General features: G+C 41.3%; 1 protein-coding gene across 6 annotated transcripts in view; it reads left to right on the top strand.

The window, feature by feature from the left end:
- The window catches only part of RBM33 (RNA binding motif protein 33), a 406831-nt gene that overhangs the window by 303415 nt on the left and 81983 nt on the right, over positions 1-21433 (top strand). For 3 of the 6 annotated variants that reach the window (XR_004538179.1, XR_004538180.1, XM_033931620.1), the window contains exons 17-18: positions 7923-8111; positions 15703-15740. Coding sequence is in view for 4 of the 6 variants with exons in the window: in XM_033931620.1 (XP_033787511.1) it covers positions 7923-8111; positions 15703-15740 (227 nt within the window). In the remaining 2 variants the exon portion in view is untranslated. The remainder of the gene's footprint in view (positions 1-7922; positions 8112-15702; positions 15741-21433) is intronic. The other 3 variants (XM_033931618.1, XM_033931619.1, XM_033931617.1) reach the window with 1 other exon arrangement.

Here is a 21433-nt window from a genome sequence, read left to right as displayed (position 1 = left end):
AGATAAAGGCCAAATGGCCCATCTAGTCTGCCCATCCGCAGTAACCATTTTCTCTTTCTTTCTCAGAGATCCCACATGGCTATCCCAGGCCCTCTTGAATTCAAATACAGTCTATGTTTCCACTACCTCTTCTGGGAGACTGTTCCACGCATCTACCACCTTTTCCATAAAAAAGTATTTCCTCAGATTACTCTGGAGCCTATCACCTCTTAACTTCATCCTATGCCCTCTCATTTCAGTTTCATTTCAAATGAAAGATTCTTGACTCATGCACATTTATATTATGTAGGTATTTAAATGATTCTATCGTATCTCCCCTTTCCCATCTTTCCTCCAAAGTATACAGATTGAGATTTTTAAGTCTGTCCCCATACGCCTTATCACGAAGACCACACACCATTTTAGTAGCCTTCTTCATGACTGAATCCATCCTTTTTATGTCTTTTTGAAGGTGCAGCCTCCAGAATTGTACACAATATTCTAAATGAGATCTCGCCAAAGTCTTATACAGGGGCACCAATACCTCCTTTTTCCTACTGGCTATACCTCTCCCTATTCAATCTAGCATTCTTCTAGCTTTCACAGTCACCTTTTCAACCTGTTTGATCGCCTTAAGATCATCACACCCAAGTCCCGCTCTTCTATCATGCACATAAGTTCTTCACACCTTAAACTGCACTGTTCCCTCTGGTTTTTGCAGCCCAAATGCATGACCTTGCATTTCTTAGCATTAAATTTTAGCTACCAAATTTCAGACCATTTTTCAAGCTTCGCCAGGTCTTTCTTCATGTTATTCACACCATCTGGTGTGTCTACTCTATTGCAGATTTTGGTATCATCCGCAAAGTGACAAATCTTACCCAACAACCCTTCAGCAATATCATTCATAAAAATATTAAAAAGAACAAGCCCAAGAACAGAACCTTGTGGCACACCACTGGTAACATCCCTTTCCTCAGAGCGATCTCCATTGATCACTACCCTCTGTCTCCTTCCATTCAACCAGTTCTTGACCCAGCCCGTCACTTTGGAACCCATCCTCAGTTTATTTACTAGACGTCTATGTGGAACACTGTCAAAGGCTTTGTTAAAATCTAAATACACCACATCTAGCGTACATCCTCTATCCAATTCTCTGGTCACCCAGTCAAAGAAATTGATCAGATGCCTGACAAGACCTACCTCTAGTGAATCCATGTTGCCTCCAGTCCAGTAATCCACAGGATTCCAGCAACTTGACCATTCTCCTTTAAAATCATTTACATTAATTTGCTTACCACAGAAGTCAGACTTACCGGCCTGTAATTCCCCACTTCTTCCTTACTTCCACTTTGTGGAGAGGGACCATATCCGCCCTTCTCCAGTCCTCCGGTACCACTCCCGACTCCAGAGACTCATTGAAAAGGACAGTCAGTGGAGCTACCAGAACTTCCCTAAGTTCCTTCAGCACCCTCAGATGTATACCATCTGGGCCCCATCACTTTATCTACCTTTATTTTAGCTATCTCCTCATGAATACAACCCTCTGAAAATTGATCAGGGTCTATTACTCCTCCATCCCTATTCACATTTGTGGTCCTGTTCCCGACGCTTCAGCCTTGAACACAGAACAAAAATATTTGTTAAGTAATATTCCTCCCCTTCACCTTTGAGATTCACAATGTCACTTTTGCACTTCTTCCTATCACTAATATATCTAAAAAAATGTCTTGTCTTCCCGTTTTATCGTGTCAGCTATTTTTTCTTCCATTTGCATTTCCTGACTACACATGTCAACATATTGTTTTCATCAGAGTTAATATTGGGTGTGTTTAGTTTTTCACTAGCATGTCACCTTTTTGTAATGAGGATCATTATATATAATTCTAAACGTTAATTGGGCAATATATCATACATTTGTAGGATAAATGTATAAGGATGGTTAATGACAGTTCTCTGTCTTATTTACGGTGTTTAACATCAGTCTTTTATCATGCCAAGACATTGTACTAATCATCCAAATAGTTTCTGTTACGTCTGTGGTTCATTCATGACGAAAGCACAATGTTGCCCAATTACCATAGATCTGAAGAAGGTATACAAATTGTAGTTTGGCTGTCCACTGGGTGACCAGGTTAAGTCTTGGGCTCCGCATATCATCTGTACCAGTTGTTCCAACGGACTTCATGACTGGCTCAATCGATGAAAGTTAGCGATGTCATTTGCAATGGAGGGAACAGAGAGACCATATTAAAAATTGCTACTTTGCCTTGTGAAAACGAGTGGATTCTCAGCTAAAACTAAGCTTTAAATTATATATCCTAATCTGGATTCTGCTATTAGGCCTGTTCCTCATGATGACTCACTGCCTGTCCCTGTACCTCCACAAGATGGACTTGCTTCTGTGGAACATGATGAGGAATGTGATGATGATGCAGCAGCTGGTCACAATCCAGAATTATCTGATCCTGATGTGAATGATGAAGATTCAGAACCAGATATCTTTTCACATGCTGAGTTCAATGATCTTATTCGCGATCTAAATCTTTCAAAAGAAAAAGCAGAACTTCTTGCTTCGAGGCTTAAGCAAAATCACTTGCTTGCAGAAGATGCTAATATAACTCATTACAGAAAAAGGAATCATAACTTAACATCATTCTTCACTGTAAATGGCTTATTGTGCTTTGTCATGACATCAATGGGCTCTTGAACAGTTTGTCACAAGTGCATTGTCCAGATGAATGGAGTCTCTTCATTGATTCTTCACAGAGAAGCTTGAAGGCAGTGTTACTGCACAACAGAAATTCCAAACCAAGTATACCAATTGCTCATTCTGCTCATCTAAAGGAGTCTTATGAGAATATGAAGAATTTACTAGAAGCAATCAGTTATAAAACACACCAGTGGAACATCTGTGGTGATCTGAAGGTCATTGGCATGCTAATGGGAATGCAAGGTAGATTTACTAAATACTGATGTTTCCTGTGCTTGTGGGATAGCAGATCTACAGCTGAATATTATGTCAGGCATGTCTGGCAGCTGAGGGATACCTATAACCCAGGGACAAGCAGTGTGAAATTTATGCCATTGGTGGATCCTCATAAATTATTTCTTCTACCTCTTCATATCAAGCTGGGGTTGATGAAGAACCTGGTAAAGGCCATGGGTAAAGCAAACTCGCCAGGTTTTCAATATCTTGTTAAGAAATTTCTAAAAAATCAGCACTGAAGGAAGGGATATTTATAGGCCCACAGATCAAGTCCGTTATGCAGGATGAAGATTTTAAGCAATCACTCTCAGCAGCTGAGCTTGAAGCTTGGGAGGCATTCAAGTGGTTAATGGAAAACTTTCTGGGCAACCATAAGTCTCCTTCATACAGGAAGGAGTTCAGAATCTCCTTGACTCATATCAGAAACTCGGCTGTCGCATGTCATTAAAAATACACTTTTTGCACTCACATTTTGACTTTTTTACGGAAAATCTTGGTAAGGTGAGTGATGAGCAAGGAGAACATTTTCATCAGGACATTCAGTTAATAAAGCATCGCTACCAAGGTTTCTGGAATGAGAATATGATGGCCGACTTCTGCTGGATGTTGTGCCGTGATAATCCAGACACAACTCACAAGAATAAATCATACTTTAAGCATTTTTGAAGAAATATTGGTTGCTAAGTGACACAGTTCAGTATAATTATGCTGTGTGCTTATTTGACTTTGGACCAAAGATACTGCAACATTTCTTTAAGTTGATGCTGCAATTCTTAAAACCTTATATGCTAAAACGCTATAAACTTACATTAGTCATAACTTTAAAAGTTTATGTGACTGATAAAAATTAACAGATCTGAAATCAGAATGAAAAAATGATTTAGAAAAATGTGCTGTGTTGTCAGATGATTCCGGAAAAAAAAATTTTTTTCCTTGTGTAATTGGCAAGATATTCCTCCAGAGGAATCCTCCCAGGGCTCTTCTGAGTTAATATCAGAAATATTTTTGCTCAAAAGCAATTTATAGACATCTGGAAGTAAAATAGCAGGAAGCATAAGTTTCATATTTTAATGAATTGCACAGACACAGACTGAATGAGTTCCTGAGGAACTTAAGGTGGAAATTGGGGAACTATTACAATCCTTAGCTAACATGTCAATTAGAACTGGGCAAATACCAGATGACTGAAGGATAGCAAATGTCATCCCAATTTTCAAAAAAGAATCAAGAGGTGAACTAAGAAACTACAGACCTGTGAGTCTCACATCGGTTCCTGGGAAGATAATTGAAGCAATAATTAAAGATAACATTGTAAAACATTTGGAAGATCACAACCTAATAAGAGCTAGTCAACACGGCTTCAGGAAAGGGAAGTCATGTTTGACAAATTTACTTCAATTCTTTGAGAAGGTGAACAAACACATGGATATTGGACATCCAGTGGACATAATTTACTTGGACTTCCAGAAAGCATTTGACAAGGTCCCGCACGCAAGGCTTATGAGTAAAGTACTAAGTCATGGAATAGGAGGAGAAGTGCACAAATGGATCGGCAAATGGTTAGAGAACAGAAGGCAGAGAGTAAGCATAAATGGGAAATTCTCGGACTGGGAGAAGGTGACTAGCGGCGTGCCCCAGGGCTCTGTTCTTGGGCCCATCTTGTTCAATATTTTTATAAATGACCTGGAAGAGGAGACAACATGCAATATAATCAAGTTTGCAGATGATACAAAACTATGTCGGGTGGTTGGCTCTCAAAGGGACTGCGAGGATCTTCAGAAGGATCTGAACCAGCTGGAAAAGTGGGCGATAAAGTGGCAGATTAATTTTAACGCAGACAAATGCAAGGTAATGCATCTGGGAAAGAAAAACAAAGAACATGAATATAGGATATTGGGTGTGACATTAGCCAAATGCGAACAAGAAAGGGATTTGGGGGTACTGATAGACAGAACCCTAAAGCCATCGGCTCAATGCGCAGCGGCGGCGAGGAAAGCAAACAGGATGTTGGGCATGATTAAGAAGGGGATCATGAATAGATCGGAAGACGTCATAATGCCACTTTACAGAGCAATGGTCAGACCACACTTAGAATACTTTGTCCAACACTGGTCTCCATACCTTAAGAAGGATATAACTCTGCTGGAGAATGTGCAGAGGCGAGCCATGAAACTTGTCAGAGGTATGGAAAATTTGAGCTACAAAGAACGCCTCAGAAAACTGGGACTGTTCACCCTCGAAAAGAGAAGACTGCGAGGAGATTTGATATTTAAAATATTAAAAGGATTTGATAAAATTGACCAGGAAACAGCATTACTGACATTTTCAGATGTGACACGGACAAGAGGTCATAGCCTGAAACTGAGTGGCAGCAGGTTCAGGACAAATGTCAGGAAGTTCTGTTTCACACAGCGAGTGGTGGGTGCTTGGAATACTCTCCCAGAAGAGGTTGTGGCAGAGACTACTGTTCTGGGTTTCAAGCGCAAGTTGGATGCACACCTTCTTGCAAATCACATCGGGGGATACGGGAAATCTGGGTCTCCAATAAGGAGCACCTAACTGGGCCTCCGCATGTGCGGATCGCTGGACTAGATGGACCTAGGTCTGATCCGGCGAAGGCGTTTCTTATGTTCTTATGACTGTAACATACCATTTTGGCCTAAGGTCACAGAATTTTGAGAACTCAATTTCAGGTCTGATTGTAAATATTAAGATTATACCAGTAAGGTATAATCTGTAGAAAACCATGATTTAAATCAAGTCTCTCTGACTTGTGATTTAAATCAATTTAATTTAAATGAAATCCACCCTAGCTCCTACGATTGGGGGCCAGGGTCAGAATTTGTGTTTTCCCCTTATGGTTAGAAAGTTCTAAATTTTGCTTTTGGCTCCTTTAGCAAAAGGTCATAGTCAGTACATTTTGACTTTTATCACTTGCTGGTTCTTTTTCAATATCAGGAGGAGTTAAGCCTTTAACAACTGCAATTTGATTAGCAATGGCTCCTTGGGCTTCACTGAATTTGCACTTGGCATAGTTCAAAGAATTACCTGCTAACTTAATTTTTAAAGGGAAAATGCCAAGAGTTGTAAAGCTGGCATTGAAGTTTTCAGCTGCATTATTGGTGTCATCACTACCAGAATCAGATTGAAAATACAGTAAAACCTTGGATTGCAAGTAACTTGGTTTGCAAGTGTTTTGCAAGACAAGCAAAACATTTTATTAAATTTTAACTTGATATATAAGCAGTGTCTTGCAATACAAGTACATACAATATACACGCATCACATCTGAGCCGATGGTTCTTCTCTATCTGACGCTGCGGGATTTAGTGACTGTTCTAAATGAGCAAGATCTTGCAATAGAAGTACATACAGTATACACGCATAAAAACAGAGCCAATGGTTCTTCTCTCTCTGAGTGTTGTGATTGTTTTAAACGAGCGAGGACTTGCAATATAAGTATGTATATAGCATTTTGTATTAAAGTTTTTGGCTTGTGGAACGAATCGTCTGAGTTTCCATTATTTTCTATGGAGAAATTCACTTTGATATATGAGTGTTTTGGATTACAAGCATGCTTCTGGAACGAATTATGCTCGCAAACCAAGGTTTTACTGTATTTCACTTCTTCCAACTTTGCATTGAGGTCCTGCATTCAGTGCAAAGTTTTTAGCCTGGTTTAAAGTCTTGTTTTGTAACAGCTTTCAAATGATCAGCTGTTGCAAGGTCAGTTGACCGCAGACCTTTGACACCTGCAACAAACACAATGCCAGCTGCGGAAACTCTGAGAGAATATCTGTCTGTCTATCTTATCTATCTCGAGAAAGGAGATAAGTGGAAGTATGCTTAGCTGAGGCTAAATAAAAAGTATATTATCAAAAGTCCACAAAATCCTGAGTGGTGTAGAACGGGGGTACAAATGGATCAATTTTTTACAGCATCAGGATTTACAAAGACTAGGGGATACTCAATGAAGTTACAGAGTAATACTTTTAAAACCAACAGGAGGAAATATTTTTTTCACTCGGAGAATGTGTTGCCAGAGAAAGAGCAGTTAATATAGCTGATTTAAAAGAAGGCTTGGACAAATTCCTGGAGGAAAAGTCCATAAACTACTGTTGGGACAGACATTGGAGAAGCCTCTGCTTTCCTTGGATTGGTGACAAGAAATGCTGCTACTATTTGGGTTTTTGCTAGGTACTTGTGACTTGGACTGGTCTCTGTGAAGACAGGATACTGGGCTAGATGGACCATTAGTCTGATCCAGTAAGGCTATTCTTATGTTCTTAATACTGACCTCTGGTTTAGAGAGAATGTCTCTCTCTCTATTTCATTACATTTGAAAAATTAAAATTGAGATGTATGCACAGTACAGAAATTCTCAAATCCATGAAAATTTTTATACATTTTAAATATCTTATTCTGTTTTAGATTATTTTTTTGAAATGTATATACTACCTAAATACCTAGGCGGTTCACTAAAAACATACATAATAAAATAAACATATCAAAACAAATAATTAGCCTAACCAAACACAACAATCAAAATACATGTCACTGCAGTACCCTCAAGTCTTGTCCCAGATCTTATAACACACAAGCAGGCAAAATGCCTTTGTAAAGAGCTGAGTTTTCAACATTCTCTTAAACTTCCATCTGGCATTGCATTGTCTTACTAAACCAGGTAAATTATTCCATAACTGCACTCCAGCTACAGCAATTGTAGATGCCCATGTACTTGCATAATGTGTTTTCATCATTTTCTCCTTAGGTAAAAGCATAGCATGCTCTGACCCTAATGTTGTACTAGGACAGGAGCGTAAAAGGTTTGGTGAATAATAGACAAAACCTTGTGTGATGTGAGTTTAAGATAGATGGAATTGTCATAATCTTAATTTGTTGAATTCTCTCTTCTCAAAAAGACAAATTAGTTAGCTGCTTCCTGTGTTGGCAGGCTATTATGCGTGGGAGAGGTAGAGGAGTAGCAGGCCAGATTGGTCGAGGCCGTTTGATGCCAAACAAACAGAATCTGCGTGTGGTGGAGTGCAAACCTCAGCCATGTATTGTATCAGTTGAAGGACTTTCTTCATCAACTACTGACCTCCAGCTGAAAAACCTGCTGATGTCAGTAGGACCTATTCAGGTAGGTAACGCCATAGTTTCTAATTTTGATGCCAAGTCTCTTACCTAGAAATAAAATTAGTGTATTTTTGATATTAAGGGAGGAATTCATGAAAGGATGCTGAGCATTTTAGTGCATGCTGATGCATTACTGCACGCTAACTGCTAAAGACGCCCATTATATCCTTTGAGCATCTTTTAGTGGTTACTGTGCGCTAACACGTTTGCACATGCTTAGCACCCTTCATGAATTCCCCCTAAATGTCAAACCAGTTACTTTGTCACCACATATAAAAATTATCTACTGTTTTGAAAGGTAGCCATGTGTTTTTAGTAGTGGTGAATGAGTCCAAGTAACCAGAATCAGTTGTACCTGTGCAGTGTACAGATACCCTTTAAGTGGGTTTTGTATTCTTTAGTTAAATAAAGTAGAAGGAATGAAAAGCATAATATGATGGAGTTTTCATCTCTCTCTATATCTATCTATCTATATGTCTATAAATCTCTCTCGCACACAATTTGTATATTTTTCTGTAGATATAGATACATAAAACTGTGTGTGTGTGTATGTATATATATGTATATATATATATATATATACATGAATACATACATACACACCCACCCACCCCTATTTATTTATATGTAAAATGTGATTGTGTGTGCGCACACCTATACTATATTATATAGTTTTTCACCTTGTGTTTGCCTTTAGAATTTGATTCCTAAGGGAACATCTTTTAACCCTCATCCTGAATTGTAAATAAAATGATTCATTAACACGGGGGTAATTTATATCCAAAATGCATTCAGAAGCAAGGAACAGTGCTTCAGTATTTTAGAGGGAAATAAATAAAATCTAATACTATAAAAATAACTACTTTTTTTGTGTAGTGGCAGGTGGTTTTTTTTTTTTTTTGTTTCCTAATTCTTTTCAGAAACCAAGAACAAGAATTTTTTTAACTAGAAATTGAAAACTCTACCTGGTTGTTAACACTTTATTCAGAATATATCAAAATGAACTAGAAATTTGGCATCTATGTGAAACAATGTTAAGATTTTGTAGCTTGAGACTTCTTGCTTTTGGCAATGTCATTTTGTCTTATTAAGAATAAGGCAATTTTTTAAAATTTTATGTTCTAATTTATAGTTTTGGTACTGCAGCAGAAGAGTATGGAACATTTGTATTCACTTTATATGGTACAGCAACTTGTTTCATATGTTGGACACCATTATAATAGACTTTGCCATTCAGGCTTGCATTCTGTGTCAGAATTTCTCAGAACATTTTTTTCAATGAGTCGGTTATATTGACTATAAAAAGTAGGCCTGGGTACAGATCTCTTCAGACCATTGGGTGCTTGAGATCATTCAGAGCAGTTACAAACTCAAATTTGCCTAGCCCTTAACATTACATTAGTGATTTCTATTCCGCCTTTACCTTGCGGTTCAAGGCGGATTACATAAGAATTGTTATGATAATTAAGAAGTACATATTGTTAGATAATAATAAGTACTTAAGGAATAGTTTGAACATTTTCTAATTTGCTAAGGAGTAGATAGTATTGCAGGAGGAGTTTAGGACATGTTTGGTTGTGTTATATTGGTTTTATGTATTTTTTGAAGAGTAGGGTTTTTGCTTCTTTTTTGAAGGTTTTGTAGTCTGTGGTAGAAATCAGCAGATTGGTGAGATTAACGGACTGGGTTGTGGACTCTCTGGCAGGTCAACCAGAAAAAGCAAGCAAGATCGCGGCTACAGTTAAGAGGTTGCTAGATATTCAGGCCATAGAGATATTTGGGCTTGGGCAGATACTCCATATACATCATAGTGCTCAAAAAGGCTAAGAAGATTGGAGACCCATTCTGGATCTTACACATGTCAGTGCAGTGCTGAAAGTTCCACACTTTCGCATAGAGGTAGTGCATTCAGTCTTAGCAGCAGTGGCACCGGAGGAATTTCTAGTGACTCTGGATTTGACGGAGGCCTCCTGCACATTCCCATCTTTCTGGAACACATAAAGTTCCTGAGATTTCATGTCCTAGAGAACCATTACCAGTTCTTGTCTCTTTCCTTTGGGCTTGCAACAGCACGTTGCACATTCACCAAGGTGATTGTGGTGGTAGCTGCCCATCTACACAGGACTGGAGTGTAGGTACTTTCATATCTAGACAACTGGCTGATCAGAGCTCTGTTCTCAGAAATAGAACAAGCGGTGGCTCACATGGTCTGGATCCTGTATAGCCTGGGTTGGATAGTGAATTTCTGAAAGAGCCAGCTGGTTCTGTCCCAGTCCCTGGAATACCTGGGAGTCGTCTTCAACACAGAAGAAGGTAGTGTCTGTCTTACTGAGGTACTTAAATAGAAGCTTTGCACCTAGATAACAAACCTGTTGTCCAAGCCAGCTCCATGTGGCACTACCTCTAAGTACTAGACTCCATGACAGTCACGATAGACATGGTCCAGTAGGCGAAGACCCACAGCGTCCTGGCCAAAACGCTCTTTCATGGTGGTTGCTATAATCGGACTCCCTGCAAATGACTCTTCTGTGGTCTCTCGGAATCCTGTGCCAGTATGAGCTGGCAGCTCCACCCACAGGTGTTATCAAGGGGCATGCCTCTCAGAATAGCTGTGACAATGGATGCCAACCTGTTCAGCTGGGGGGTTCTCTTAAACAGATGTCTAATCCAGGGGCGTTAGTTGACCTTCCAAAGGAAGTGGTTGATCAACAGATTGGAGCTTCAAGCCACTCAGTTTGGCATTGCAGAAGCTGGAGTGTCAGGACAATGCTACTTCAGTGGCAAATGTTAATCGCCAGGGAGGGCACCAAGAACGCACAGCAGAGTCTGGAGGCTGGTTCACTATTCCACAGGGCAGCGCTTCTTCTTCAAGCTCTAGCTGCGCATGTAGCAGGAGTAGACAATGTCCAGGCCGATTTCTTCAGCAAACAGATACTGGATGCAGGAGAATGGATGCTGTCTGCCGTAGCCTTTCAGTCCATTGTTCGTCACTGGGTTCGCCCAATGTTTGATCTAATGGTGACAGCAAGAAACAAGAAGGCGGGACCACTTCTTCAGTTAAAGATATGAGCCCATAAGCGCAGGTCTGGATTCTCTGGTCCAGCTGTGGCCAAAGTACAAGTACAGCTGAACCTTCTTTCTCAGGGGCCAGTGGTAATAGAAGATATGGATCACTTTAATCTTAAGGTATGGCTCTTGAGCGTGTGGTATTAGCGTGCAAAGGATACTCAGAGGTAGTGATTGCTACTCTTCTCGGAGTCAAAAAGCCTACAACAGTTTTGGCTTACGCTAATGCATGGGAAACATTTCAGCACTGCTGCATTAAGGAGAAGGCAGAGCCTTTCTCTTCTCTGATCTTCGTGGTGGTAGCTTTTCTCCAGGCTGGCCTTGACAAGGTTCTTACAGTGGCATCCCTCAGAGTCCAAGTGGTGGGACTTTCAGGGCTTGAGAGCTTAAAGCTTCCTTGGCATCTTATCTGGAAATAGCCAGATTCCAAAAGGGGGCACTTAAAAAAGAGATTAGGTTCTTACCTTGCTAATATATTTTATCCCAAGACAAGAAGGCAGCATATTTTCACATGTGGGTGACGTCATCCATGGAGCCCGGTATGGCCAATGCAAAAGTGTTCTTAGAAATTTCAAGACTGCCCGTACTGCGCATGCGAAAGTGCCTTCACGCCTGACAGCTCGCAGGACCATCAGTTCTTAGTTTTCTGACGTAGCTCGTTGGAGTCTCTCCAATTGTGCTACTTTTTTCCTTTTTTGTGCCTTCCCGTATCGTTTTCTTCATTAATTTCCTTTTCTTTGTTACTACTTTGTTTTCTCAGGAGTTTTTCTTGAAATTTTTACGTTGTTTTCAGGCCTTCAGCTCTCTTTTCAGCCGGTTTTCCAGCCAGCAGCATCGACTTTTTCAGTCACAAATTTACTTGACCATTGGAGGAAAAATTGATTCTTTTGATTTTCCATTGGTGGTTTTTCCCTCGATGTCAAAACCTCCTGGTTTCAACAGATGTTCTCTGTGCAATAGAGCCATATCAGTCACTGATCTGCACAATTGGTATCTTCAGTGCCTTGGTCCTGAGCACTGGATAGACTTGTCAACATTGTTCAAAGTTACAAAAACATTCTTTGAAAGCTCAATGTCTGCAACAGGAGAAACTTTTTGGACCTCAAGAATCATTACAGATGTCCTCTATGCCCAATGTCAACACCGTGTCGAAGTCAGCACCACATTTGCCACATCATTCAGAGTCAACTTCCTCAGTACTAATGCTGACACCATCCAGTAAACAGGCTGAGAAGGATTCCCATGCCTCACCTCACCAAATGACACCGGCATCTCTGGCATTGAGTAAATCGATGCATGCCAAACAGTGTCAACAGCAGTCTCGCTCTCCATAGTTACAGAAAGTGTCACCTCTAAGGCATGCCTCAACATCGAGTCACCAATACCTCGACACCCTGTACCATCAGTATCATCTACTTTTTCGGTATCACATCCCAACAGTCAAGATCAACTTCTAGAGCTACTTCAACAAGAGCTAGCAGCAATGCTTCGAGGCCAGTCGAAGCCAAATGCTGCACCAACTCCTCTGGTGCAGCATTTGGCTCAACCCGAACACTGCTCTATGAGGCCTCAGGGTACTGCATCTAAGTCTCCTCCTTGACACAAATTCAGGTCTCATCATCGGAGCACTTCCTCAATGTCAGACCGGCACCAAAAGAGACTTAGGAGTCCATCCCAACGCTATCACCGGCACCGTAGCCACCATACTGCACAGTGTCATACTCCTTCTGGAGGAACAGTTTTTATAACTCCAGTTTTACAACACAAGGACTTCCAAATTATCCCTTCTGGCTTTCTCTGACCCACAATATTCTGCACCGAAATCTTACGGACTTCTGTCGGCTACATCTCCTCCTCCACCTTAGATATAAGTCAGATGGATCAAACTCTTCCTGTGCATATAGAATCTGAACCAGAACCAAGAGTTGCACTTTTTAATGCACTTGACTCTGAGCAACTCCCAAGAGAATGTTTAAAACTCCCAATCCATCACCTCATATGGGAATTCATGTTCAAAACTGGAGGACTCCCCTGCATATACCAGTGGCTCCATCCAAATTAGATTCCCTTTACAGGGTGCAATAAGTCCTGGCTCTAATAGGCCACGATTGCAGCATCAATCTCTTCTAGTTGAGTCTGTTTTGAAGACATCATCCAGCTCCAGATCATATGCCAGTCAGCTCCAAGTAGAGTGAACCATACTTTGGATAAGTTTGGTCGTAAGCTGTTCCAAAATACAATGCTTAGTAGCCGCATCCTCAACTAAGCTTTCTATATTCTGTTTTAAGCACTTAGTTCAACACCTGTCTCATTATGAACAATTCATTCCTGTAGACCAGCTTCCTGATTTTCAGGAAACTTTGCATGATCTCCTTGAGACCAGAACATTCATATCAAGATCAATCTTTGATGCCTTTGGTCTAACTTGCAGAACATTAGCCTTGTCCATTTGAATGAGACGACAACTGTGGTTTTATGAATCAGGCTTGGAGCGCACTCTTCAAACCCGCCTTGCAAATTCCCCTTGTATGAGAGACAAACTTTTCAGTGATCACATAGAAAAAACTGTGCAGAAGATATGATCTCTCTCTTTCTCCAAGTCGCATGATCCTAAAAAATCAACTAAATTGTTTAAGAGGTGCTACACTATGCCATCAATATCTTTCACAACTTTGGCTACAAAGTGCCGTAGAAACCAACACTCTCAAACACCTCAAACTCCTAATTAATAAAAGTTCACTTGGCACACACTAAAACGCCCTACAACCTCCATCCAAATCCATGGAAGGTTCACTCACCCACTACCACTAACACTGATCAGCTTGACTGGGGTGAAATAAGGATATACTGTACCTTTACCAGTTATCCATTCAAACCATTATACAAGGAGAGTTATTCTTAGACAAGCAGGCAGCATATTCTCACATGTAGGTGACATCCTCCACGGAGCCCCAGTGCGAACAGTGGTAAAGTGTACTGTCACTTTAAGATTTTAGCAAATCTTCGAGACTGCCCATACCACGCATGTGCGAGTGCCTTTCCGCCCAGTGCCAGCTTGCAAGGTTGTCAGTTTTTCATTTTCTGTGTACCGAAGTTGGTGTATCTAAATTTCGTTCCCTCGAGTTGCCTTCCGGCTTTTCTTTTTTCAATTATTTATATACTTGTTCATATTTTTATTATTCTAACTACCTTATTTTAAAAAAAATAATAATAAATTAATAAGGTTCAGTGTCAAGGGTCCTTCAGACAACTTTGAAACCTTTCCCCTTTTCAACTCCACAATTCCAACAAACTACCAGAATGTTTTCTTCCTCTCTTTTAGAAATACTAAGCCTGGTGTTGGATTTCCAGGGACTTGAACTTTTCTGAAGTGCTGATTTCCTATCGTTACCAGTGGACATTGATGTCAACTAGTGTCAGTAGCATATCTAGCATCAAGCCTATTTGATGTATGCCTTTCGTCAACGCCATCGTTCTTCGATGCAATCTGTCATTTCTGAAGCAGATCGCCTATTGAGGCAACCACGCTTTGACACCTGCTGCACCTTCTGTATCAGTTAGCAGCATATGGTGCAGGTGCCTCCTCTTCATACATCGAGACCAGAGTTGTAGGCATTTTCAACATTGAGTTTCTCGATGCATGCCTTTCATCGACACCGTCATTCTCGAACAGACTGTCAATTCTGCAGTTTGCTGCCTCTTCAGGTATTAACACTTAGACATCCTATTGCACATATGGTACCGACTTGATGTCCTATGGTACCAGTACAAATAATCATTTTCTTCTACGTCAAAGGAGATGCAATGAGTTAGCCTCAACAGCATCATCGGTACCGGTGCACTTCTTCCGGGATCAGATGAATATCGATGACATTTTCACATTGCATGTGACACTGATGCTAACATCGAATCCTTTGGTACTGGCCCATGCTGAATATAGCAAGTATAGGCCATGGGTACCAACTCCAGTTTTTTTATTGAAGCATTAATGAATATTGACATCTCAAGGTCATCATGATAACATCGGGGTAACATTTGAGCTCCATAAATGTTTTTGTTTGGTATGTTTTTATTTTGATATTTCAATTGTTCAATGGCAATGTTTAACATGTTTGTTATAATTTCAGAGCAGAATAGAGTTGTAGTTCAGGGATTTCCCTATACTCCTCCTTCGCATGTGTTTCTATATAGGACTATTGCCTGCTTTGGTACAAACTGAAGGGGTCAGCAGAGCCCTCTGGTGAAGGAGGAGGGATTGAAAACCAGGAATGAATTCCTTTTGTGCAGCTCGCAAGCATGGGGAGATTTACTCGTTCATCCAGAATGACACATTTATCTATTAGAAAAGATATTAACAAGGTAAGAATGTAATTTCTTTATATTTCCAAACTTGTCTTCTGTTTGCTTATATTCCTTACTTCAATACTAGGACAAAAAATACAAAATTAGAGTTGTTGAGTTTAGCAGTTATTAATGAGCAATGTAAAGTGTAAATGTAGAATTAATTACTTTTGTGTGTATTTTCCTAGCGCATGTATTTGGATTCCCAAAGGGAGATCGCAGTAAAGTAAGTTTTTTTTTTTCCCCCTAGGATATAGTTAGATTTCTTTTGAAGGTTCTATTATCTTATTTTTAAGGAGTATAGTAAAAACAGAGCTATAATTTATGAAAAAGGAGTTATTCCAATAAATATTTTTTTATGTTGTGTGTTAGTGGGAGCTTGATCTGTGTTTCTAGATGCATGTATTTCAGTACTGATATCATTAAACCTTCCAGTACTATAGGGGTGTCATTCTGGACAAGTGGGTAGTGAATCCAAACCCACACGCAATGCAGAAGGTATCAATCACATTTTTCAACTCCTCCTCCTTCCTCAATAGAGCGTACTTTCCCCTTCAGTTTTTCCTTTTACATGCTTGTATGAAGGTGTGTGCCTCTTCTGCTCTGTTTTAAAGCTTTTTATTTTTGAGTGTTTTTATTTTTGGTGTCAAATTTTAGAGATTTTTTGGTGCTACAAAATTCCCAGTAATCCTGGGTTACCTCTGCCTGAGAGAAGAAGCAGACTTGAGGTCTGCAGCTGGCAAGCCAGTCCCTCTGCAGCTGGCAAGCCAGTCTGTGGTACCTGCCTAGCCAGCCTGCTTAACATTTTAGGAGCTAGAGGACCGTTTGTTCCCTTCGATGTTAGCTCACCCCTAAATTCTCAGGAGCTTAAGCGCATACTGGTTTGATACCTGCAGTGGTCCTTTTGGGGAACTTTCAGGGTGCTGGCTGTGTGTTCCCTCCCTCCTTCACGTGCGCAGTTCAATGGGGGATGGGGAGTAGAGGTCCAGTCTGTTCCCACTCCAGCTGGTATCCATAAGATTTCAGCGTAGGTGGTAGAATTTTGTTTGAGGCAGTATCCTTCTCCAAGTTCCAGCTTCATACAGGAGTTTCACATTTGCAGCACAGCATGTCACAGTGAGTACAGACTATTACAGTCTATGGGAAATTCAGGGTGGGGTAGCTCTGCAAACTGGGTTTTTGGCGGTTTCTAAGGTTGCCTAGAGGCACCCCCTCCTCCAAAATCCTTTTTATGTTTGTTTTTTGCGTTTTAGTTTGGCCATGTTCAGTCATTTTTGGTGCCAAAATGCTTCTGCTGCGGCCATCTTGGATATTCCGATTATATTTTAAAGTTCTCCATCTGCCTCAAAATCTATTGTTTAAATTTAAATTGATGATGATGATGGACCCGTCAAACCCTATTACCACCATTTCATGCCAATTATACATAGGAAGGCCAGTAGAGAAATGGCCGTGTGCCACATGTTATGGAACATGTAAGGGAGGGATGGGAAGTTTGGGCTTAGCCCCCTCCCTCGGAGATTTCTAAGACTGGAAAGCCACCAGGGGTCATGACTATGGGGAAAAAGTCTCCCTCAGAGCCCCAGGAATGTGGATTGGTGAAATGTAGAGGCATAAGCACCACAGATAGAGAATGACATGGTGAACAAACACTATGGTGGGTCATGGCTTGCCCATGGCTACGGAGAAGCCAAAGCCTGACCAGCCCCAGTCCATCCTACACCAAATCACCACATATGGGACACAGGCCGTGCAATTTTATCCAGTACCGGCCTTAGTTCTTTAATTTACACCCTTCGTTTTCTAATTATCCTAACTATTCTAATTATCCTAATTATTCTAACACCCTCTGTTTATCCCATGTTTTTTTGAATTCCATCTCTTTTCCTCTCCATGAGTGATAGAATTCAAAAAAGCATGAGATAAACATAGAGGATCTCCTGAAAATTCCTTTAAGGTTGGCTTAGACCATGTCCAAGCTATACTCGGGAATGTCAGCAGGTGGACTCCTTGGTAACCCAGGTAACTAAACACACTTCACTGTTGAGGGAGGGAGGCATAGTACTGAAGGATGCACAGTATTGCAAAGTAGATGTGATTCTTAAGAGACAGTTTGAGGCCTTAGCCTTAGGAGTTAAAGCAGCAACAATGGCCTCTTTGTGGCACGTGCCTGCCATACCAATTTCTGGTGGTCGTCTTCAGGGGATATGGATTTGTTCCCTTCATTCGTAGTAGCAGGGGTGGATTATATAGCTGATGTCCTCTTTGATATCAGGGTTATGAACAAAGTCTTCTTATTCTGTCTCAGCCCATATAATGCTCTGGATTAGGCAATGGGCAGAAGACTCAGCCTCTAAAGCTATGCTTAGTAAACTTCCCTTCAAAAGGCAAATGTTTTATGGAAAGAGGCTGGATTACCTTATGACTATTGTGGTGGGTCATCACCCGAAATCTTCACCAGACAGTAGGCCAAGGGGCTGGGTGGTCTAATTTTTGAGTCTCATTGGCAGTTTTGCCAGTATTCAGGAGGAGTTTTGACCCAGAGACCCTTTCAAGGATTCCACCAAAGATTTGCAGGGGCCAGGAGACCTTAGTCTTCCACTTCTCGCCCAGCAACACCGCAGTTAGGGGGACACCTGGCAGAATGTGTGGAGGCATGAGTGCAAATCACCATGAACATATGATGAGTACTAGATATCATTTGAGAGGGCTACAAGCTTGAATGTACCCTTCCTCTATCAGATTTGTTTGTAAAGTCACTGACCAGCAGGCTGGAAAAAGTAAGCAAAGTTCTTGCTACAGTGCAGAGGCTATTGGATATTTGAGCCATAGAGCCTGTTTCACCATAGAATCAGGCTTGAGCAGATACTCCATATACTTTGTCCTGCCCAAGAAAGGATCAGCCGAATGGAGACCTATTCTGGATCTTAACTCTATCAGTTCAGCTCTGAAAATTCTGAGATTCTGCATTGAAACCATCCAGTGGATCATTGTGGCTGTAGCACTGGGAGAATTCCTGGCTTCCCTAGATCTGATGGAGGCTTACCTCCATACCCCCATTTTTCAGAAGCACAGGAATTTTTTTAAGATTCCTTGTGCTGCAGAGACATTATCGGTTCTCAGTGCTTCTCTTCAGTCTGGCAACAGCACCTTGTACATTGTTTTTGTAACCCAGGTGATGGTGGTGGCAGCGGCACATCTCCGCAATGCAGGATTATAGGTACACCTGTACTTGGACGATTGGTTGATAAGAGCCCTGTCTAAAGTGGAGGGAGAAAAGGCAGTCACACAAATGGTTCAGGTTTTACAGAACCTGGGATGGATCGTGAGTTTATTTGAGAGAGCCACCTGGCACCAGCCCAATCCCTTTAGTATCTGGGGATCTTTTAAACACAGTAGAAGGTCGTGTCTATCTTCCAGAGGCATGTAGACAGAAGCTTTGCAAGCAAATGGTGGACATATTGGCCATGTCAACTCTGCCGGTATGACACTATCTCCAAGTCCTAGGATCCATGATAGCAGCCATAAAAAGTGGTACCCTGGGTGAAGGCACACATGCGGCCACTACAGGACACACTTCTGATCAATTGGCCTCCTCAAAAGGGTTTTTTCTTCAGATGCCATTGCCTTGGACAAAGGAAGCAAAGATCAGCTTCTGCTGGTTTCTTTGTCCGCAATCAGTATCGAAGGGCATGCCCCTTCTGTTGGATTTGTGGGAGATTCTGGAAATGGATGCCAGCCTGTATGCCTGTGGATGCCATTGCAGCAGTCACCCAGTTCAAGAGTGGTGGACTCCAATTCAAAGGAATTGGTCCATCAGTAGAGCTAAGGGTCATTCGGCTAGTGTTGCTAAAGATGGAGAAATTCTTAAGTGGCAAGACAGTCAGTATTCTTAGACAAATGCCACAGCAGTGGCTTATGTCGGTCAACAAGAGTGCTTCACTGCGAGCAATATCAATGTCAAATGTAGTAGGAGTCAACAGTGGACAAGACAATTTTTCAGTCGCAGATGCAAGCCAGGAAGCGCCGACCTGGATGCCTTGGTTCAACCCTGGCCAGAAATGGAACTCTTGTACGCGTTTCCACCATGGCCCATGATAGGCCAATTACTATACAGGATTGCAAATCACCCAGGAATGGTTGTTTGGTAGCCCCGGATTGGCTGCGGAGGCCTTGGTATGCGGATCTGATCCAACTTCAGAGAGACACGTGTCTCTGGTTCACGGTTCATTCAGAGCTGCTGACTCAGGGGCCAGCAGACTTTTAATAGCCGGAAAGCTTTGGTCTTACAGCATGACTCTTGAGCATGCAGAGATAAAACTTGGGGAATATTTGAAGATGGTTGTTGCTACACTCCTTAGAGTCAAGATGCCATTCACGGTCTCAGCTTATGCTAAAACTTGGGAGTTGTTTCAACACTGGTGTATTAAAGAACAGATGCAACCACTGTGAGCTCTGGTCTCGGTGGTGCTAGCTTTTCTCCAACAGGGACTCAAAAAGGTGCTGGCAGTAAGTTTCTCTTACAAGTACAAGTGGACTGCATTTTGTGTTTCAGAGTCTGAGGGCAAGAAGTCTCGTTAGCCTCTCACCCAGATGTAACCTGATTCCTGAAGGGAATGCTTAGGTTGAGCCCACCTGTTCGCCAGCCGTTTCCATCTTGGAACCTAATATTGTTCTACTGGGGCAGACCAAGTCTCCGTATGAATCCTTATAGCAGGTGTCTTTGATGGATCTCTCAGGGAAGACAGTGTTCTTAGCAGCTATCATGGCAAGAAGAGTGTCTGAGTTTCAGGCACTTTCCTGCAGAGATATCTTTTTTAAGATTTCAGAGGCAGGGGTTTCCCTGTGCACGGTGCCTTCCTTCTTGCTGAAAGTAGTTTCGACTTTCCATGTCGACCAGGAAGTGCGCCTGTTGGCATTCATCTCCACAGGGTCGAAGAAGAAAGACAAAGTTCTCCAGTTGCTGGATGTGTAGAATGTTGCTCTAGTATCTTGAGGTCACTAACAAATTTCACCTCTCCAATCATTTATTTATGCTTACCAGTCAGGCTAAACTCCAGCATGGATTTACATTACCTGTGAGAAACTGCTGCCGATAGCTTTGAGAGTGCATTCAACCAGAAGTGTTGCTTCTTCATGGGCAGAGACTAGGGTGGTTCTGCTTCATGAGATCTGTAGGGTGGCTACTTGGTCCATCCTTCATTTATAAAATTCTACAGAGTAGACGTAGTGGCGAGAAGAAATGCCAGCCTCAGTGTTGAAGGCAGGCTCCTCAATCCCACCCTAGATTCCAGGGACTGCTTTGGTGCGTCCCACTTGTCCAGATTGACACACCTTTGCACTACAAAGAAAGATTAGGTTCGTATCTCAATAATCTTTCTTGTAAATAGACGTGTCATTCTGGAGCCCTGCAGTTTCTATGACTCACCTGCTTACTGTGTACTGTCTCAAACAGAAATGGCAGTTTCTATCCTTAAAAAATTCAGGTCAGCCAGATTACAGGAGTGCCGACAATTGTTTGGAGAAAAAAAAAAAAAAGTAAATAAGAGAAGCATACATGTCACATGTTGGAGTCTCAACAAGCTTCTTAAATGTTAAGCTTATGGTGGTTTTTATACTGTTCTCTTTTTTGTTTGTTTGTTTGTTTGTTGCATCATATTGCTTGTAACTAGTGTTTAGTACACTTCTTGCAGAACAGAACATAAATATGTGAGCAGGGAGCATCCCCGTTCATGTATTTGTTGTAGGGGCTATTGTCTATTTTGGTATAAACTTTAAGAGGGCAGTACACCCACTGAGGAAGGAGGAGGAGTTGAAAATTGTGATACCTTCTGCATAGCGTGCGGGTTTGGATTCACTACCCACTTGTCCAGAATGACACCTATTTACAAGAAAGATTATCTTTCTGTAGTGTCATAA

Source organism: Geotrypetes seraphini, chromosome 2, assembly GCF_902459505.1.
Source record: "Geotrypetes seraphini chromosome 2, aGeoSer1.1, whole genome shotgun sequence".
NCBI lineage: Eukaryota > Metazoa > Chordata > Amphibia > Gymnophiona > Dermophiidae > Geotrypetes > Geotrypetes seraphini.
Note: the sequence above shows the minus strand (reverse complement) of the source record. Positions and strands in the feature narration are given on the sequence as shown.